The following is a 5,259-nucleotide window of genomic DNA, read 5'->3' as shown; positions in this document are numbered from 1 at the left end:
TGTGCTTGAGCATGTGTGCTGAGGGATAAATGTTTTTGCCTTAACATAATATGTATAAGTGGTCTCTGTGATACGCCATGGGCATGTACGATCCTTGCATCTAACGCCGTACTTTGTGGGATTTGTCTCTTGTGGGACAAACACAAACTGATGCCAGATTGCGTACTCTGTGACTTTCTTTTAAAAGACTTTAAGATTTGGGAACATTGCCCCGACCATGAAATCCTCAGGTCCCACGATCACATTTACTTCATCACCCCCTACAACCATTTCATCCGCTTCCATCGGCTGCCTTATATTGGTATATTAGTCCGGCCCCTCAAAGTGTAAATTCCTTGCTCCGCCCCAGCCCACATCGTATATGTGAAAGGATGTGGATGTGCTTATAAGGATTTGGGCATCCTCCCCTTACAAGGGTGAGTTCTATCCGGGTCCCAACATATCTCTCGGCCCTATTTCCATCTCTCGATCTAAAACCACATTAAGTAGATATACCCAAAAGGCCATGTTTGGCAGCAATGGAAGTTTACTCCATGTAATTCTAGTAGGAAAGAAACCCCCTAAAAACTAGTGAAATGAAAAGTTGAAAACACTTATTTAGAATTGATTTTTTTTGTTTTCCTTGTTTTAGGAGCTTTTCATGCTCCCCTCACTCCCACCCTTTCAAGTTTCTTCTTCTCCTTCCCATCTCTCACAACTGGGCCTTTTATGGAGTATAATGAATGGTTTCATAAAAAATATCAAATAATGACGTGCATGTGGAACTAATCAATGGTATGGTTTATTAAGAATGTGGGAACAACTCAATGCCTATCAACCGTGGAGCTAATTTTGCCCTTAAATTATGACTTTATGTGAGGACAAATCATGGCACACACTAAACTACATTAGTCAAACAATGTTTAGTGTCTCTTTCAAAGAGTTTCTCATTCAATTAATTTATGACAGAGGGAGGGGAGTGAGTATGAAAGAACGTGACTCTTATCTTTTCTGAATTAATTCATCTGGTTTTAAACGTTTGCCGTTTAATGGTTTGCCTATGATAGAGGGAGGGGAGTGAGTATGAAAAAGAATGTAACTCTTATCTTTTTGAATAAAACTCAGTCTTATCCCTCTTGTTTCCTTTGGAAAGCATTTTTGCCAACCACCTAACGAAATCTTCTTCTCTAATCACAGCTAAGATGCGGGTTCTCGACGTGTTGACGGGCGTGTAGCTCTCTTCCCTTCTCTGATGGCTCCTTTCTCTTCTTGAGGCCTTATCGTCCCTACGTTGCTTCGTAGGGTTCTTTTCTTCGGAGGTTCTCCTCATGCTCGCTGCTCGAGTCCAGGGCAGCCATTGTCACTTCTACGGATATGTATTCTTCCGCTCCAGCCATGAGGTATGCCAGAGAGTGCGGATTTCGGCGGGCTACTGATCGCCGGAAGTCATTGGATTGGGCGCCTGTGAGGAGGGCGTTCGTAGCAGCGGAAGGATCAAGGTTGGGCACTTGAAGGGCTTCTCTATTGAACCGCCCCACGAATGCCTTCAGAGACTCGTTATCTCCTTGCCTCAATGTCATCAGCGACGCCGCAGTTTTTCTGGGCCGCCGACTGCTCATGAAGTGCCGGGCCAGGTCATCTCCAAAATCCTCGAAGTTATCGAATGAATTCGGCTTTAGCTGCGAATACCAGACTCTCGTGGCCCCTGCCAAGGTAGTGGGAAAAGCCCTGCAAAGAAATCCGCCCGAAGCGTCGTGGAGGAGCATCATAGTTCTGAATGTTTCTAAATGGTCTACGGGATCGGTGGTTCCATCATGTTGTGAAACCTGCGGCATCTTGAATCCTTTGGGTGCGAGTGAAAGGTGGTCTGCTTGAGAACATCCTTGAGATGAGCCGGCCCTGATCCTTTGCCAGCTCTTCGATTCAGTGGTCTATCTCCTCGAATCTTCGCAGCATCGGATCGGCTCTTCTTTCCACTCGGCCCGTCGGCATGTCTCTTTCCTCAACAGTTGGACTCGTGGCCGAGTCGGAGTGGTTTTCTAAGCTCCGACGACGCCAGGATTTCTCCTGAGGTGCGCGGCCCTCCTTGGCTGGGCGCCTCTGCGCCGATCGAGATCGTGACCGGCGACAGTGATGAGGCTCCGTCTGCGCATGTCTTGTTCTGGAGTGATGGGTCCACCTTGAAAAGGGGTGGCGGGTCCAATCACTGCAGAGAGGTACATGCTCTTCTCTAGGGGGCTCAACTTTCCTTGTGCAGGTTGGGAAACTTCTGGGACATGTTGCTGAGGTGCTTGTTGGATCAGGTGCATGTACTGACCAACAAAGGGTTGTCATTTGTTGGAAAAGTGTTTGGATTTGCTCAGGCGTTGGAGTTGGATTCAAATGCTCTGAGTGAGCCGGGCTCTGTTCCGCCATTACAGAGGGAGCTACCACCTGTGAGGCGATTCGCTCGCTTCGAGCCCTGCGAGGCGCTTCGGCCCGGGCTGTCCGGGCAATTGGTACCCGAGCACTCCTCCGTCCTGCCATTTTATAAGGGGGACTTGAACAGCTTTTAGTTCAGGGTCCCACGGATGGCGCCAATCTGTTAGGCCCAAAATTGGTAATAGATGAGGCAGTGATGAAGGAGCTGATCTGGCGGGTCCAAACTGCTGAGCTTATTGATGATTGTGTCCTGCACATAACACAAGGTCAGAAGACCAACCCGGAGTCGTAGCTCCGGACGGGCCCTTCGACAGTTAAGTCAGTAATGGGCACAAAATTAGGAAACAAAGCTAGAGATGACTTTTTCCTTAGGAATTCGGTCCTTACCTTTGAGCCTTAGGAGGCCTTTTATAGTGAGAGCCTGAGGTAGTTGAATTACCTGCCCCAAGACAGGTGGCAGCCCATGAGTGGGCCAAATTTTACCTGGCCTAGGTAGATTTCCTTGCTACCCCTGAGGCTGGTGTCAACTTCTGGGTGGGCCCTTTCGTGGGCCACGTGTCGACAGCTAATTGGGGGTGACTTTTTATATCCCATCAAAATGTAGAGGCGAAGGATTCGATCAATTATGTAATTTGTGGAATAAAAAAAGGATGACAATAATCTTTAAATTCTGAACTTTATGACAGTTTAGGAAGTCTCAAAGTAGAGCCTTTGCTTACTCATCATTCAAAATCCCTTTTCAGAAGAGATATATAATTGGCACTGGAACAATTACAAGCAACATAGCAGAAAGATACAGCCACTGCCCATCTTTAAATCAAGTAAAACTGAAAGCTCAAATAATTATGAAGGAAATTCATAGTTTAAGTAGGCAAATTCCCACTCAATTTAAGTAAAGGAAATGCCAACGCCCAAGGGACTATTCCATCCTCAGACTGCATGCGTAGATCTAATTACATGCATTAGCATTCCAAGTTGCAATAAGAAATAACCTCTAACTTGATCTAATACGTTGGTGAAATGTTTTGGGCTCTTTGACAACTAATGGCTGAGCCTCGAAGTATCACTACACATCCAATTCCATAGGGAAGGATACCTTTCATTTCTTTAATAAGCAACTAAAATTTCACTTAACATAGATGGCATATTTCCTTGAAAGGCCTTCCAAACAGCTTCAAGTTGAGAAATAGCTTCTGAAATGTTAAACTCCATTGGCTGCATTTGGAATATAGCTCTTGGTTCCAATAAAAATCTCAAGCTAGATTGGACATTTGGACTTGAAGGAAATTACAAAAAATTCTCAAATCTAGGCTTATGCTTGTATTCTTGGTAACCCAATCCATGTAATTCTCTTGAAAATGTGTTAGCTATCATCTGGACATGTTCGTCTCTTGAACAACACACTTTCTAATGGAACTCCCTTTCAACAATGTTATTCAATAACTCATAAAGGATCTGATCTTAATAACCTCACTAATTCTTACGATACTTAAAGATGGATTGAAACTCAGGAATGTATATAGAACAAGACCGAGACAAAGAATTGGATAAAATCCCTAAATTATAATAATGAAAATCCTTATATCCAACATATGACAATAAAATCACAAATATAGAAGTTTTATCAATTAACTGAGCATGGATATTGAAGTATTTCCAAAATCATGTTTGGGAGAAAATTAGCAAGACTAGGCTTGTTCCCCCCCCCCCCCCTGTTTTGCCCCTGTTTTCGTTTTCTTTCTTGTTTTTGGTTCTTGTATAACAGACTCAGATTAAGAATCACGTAAAATAGCTATTAAACCATACAAAATCATTCAAAGTAGTCAACCTTCCACTCTCCATTTCTAAGTAGATCCTCAGATCTCAGATTAGATTTTCTTTTTCCGCAGGAAAAGCAGGAATTTAATGCGAGGATAATAAGAAGTAAGATTACTATTTGGAGTCAAGACAGTTGATCATGAGGTGACCCACATGCATAGGTCCCATACAGAACAGACATCCCAAGGATTTTATAATTCAGGACAATCGAATACTGGATTTTACAAGCTAGAACTTGGATTTTACAAGTCAGAAACTTACTTTTATAAGCTAAAGGAGGCTTCATAAAATCCAGATTTTCATAAGGCCCTCTTCGTTTGAGATTATGATAACCGATGGTGACCCCCCAAACCGATTATTGGACTCAAAATTAATGTAATTTGAGCCCAATAATCGGTTTGGGAGCTCACCATCTGTTGTCATAATCTCAAATGAACAAGGCCTTAGACCTTGCTTATATCACATGTATGTGATTGGATCAGATTATCGAAACAAAGACAATAAGTCCACCTAAATGCCGTTGAGAAAACCCCAATCGGATGATCACGGACCATAGATTTATGAAGCCTCGTTTAGTGTCCCGCCAAAAAGCTAAACCCTGTGCTGTTTGCATACATGGATTTTATAAACTAAAATCTGTATTTTACAATACTGAAAATGTGCTATAAAACTAAGGTTTTTGCCTCAGGAGATAAAAATGTTATATGCATAGAAGACAATGAGAGTATGTACTCTGTATTGCTTTTGAAGGTTCACCATGGGTTGATAATAATCTCAAATGAACAGGGCTTAAGAATTAGAAACAACAACAAAGGCAGCTAGAAAAGAATAGAGCTCTACTCAACCAATAGGCCTGTTCTAGGCGGGGATATGTAAAAATTCTTGAATAAGCCGTTCTTGGGATTGGCTAATCTGCTTGGATAATTTTATCTTGAATAAACTCCAAGAATTGGCTACCAAGCTTGTATAATATACCATATCTATTTGGGTTGTTCTCTAGGGTGTAACTCGGCTGGTTGAGGCCAACCTAAGCCCACCCGG

General features: G+C 42.9%; 1 protein-coding gene across 1 annotated transcript; it reads right to left on the bottom strand.

The window, feature by feature from the left end:
* Nucleotides 1–1,265: 1,265 nt before the first annotated feature.
* On the bottom strand, nucleotides 1,266–1,814 carry LOC143881247 (uncharacterized). The gene has a single exon (XM_077384236.1). The coding sequence runs from the start codon at nucleotides 1,812–1,814 to the stop codon at nucleotides 1,266–1,268; it is 549 nt and encodes a 182-aa protein (XP_077240351.1).
* Between the last annotated feature and the right edge of the window lie 3,445 nt (nucleotides 1,815–5,259).

This window comes from Tasmannia lanceolata, unplaced genomic scaffold (genome assembly GCF_043159265.1).
Source record: "Tasmannia lanceolata isolate RefF3 unplaced genomic scaffold, GAP_Taslan_0.1 ptg000007l, whole genome shotgun sequence".
NCBI classification, from domain to species: Eukaryota; Viridiplantae; Streptophyta; class Magnoliopsida; order Canellales; family Winteraceae; genus Tasmannia; species Tasmannia lanceolata.
The sequence above is the reverse complement of the archived record's forward strand: the minus strand, read 5'-3'. Positions and strand labels throughout refer to the sequence as shown.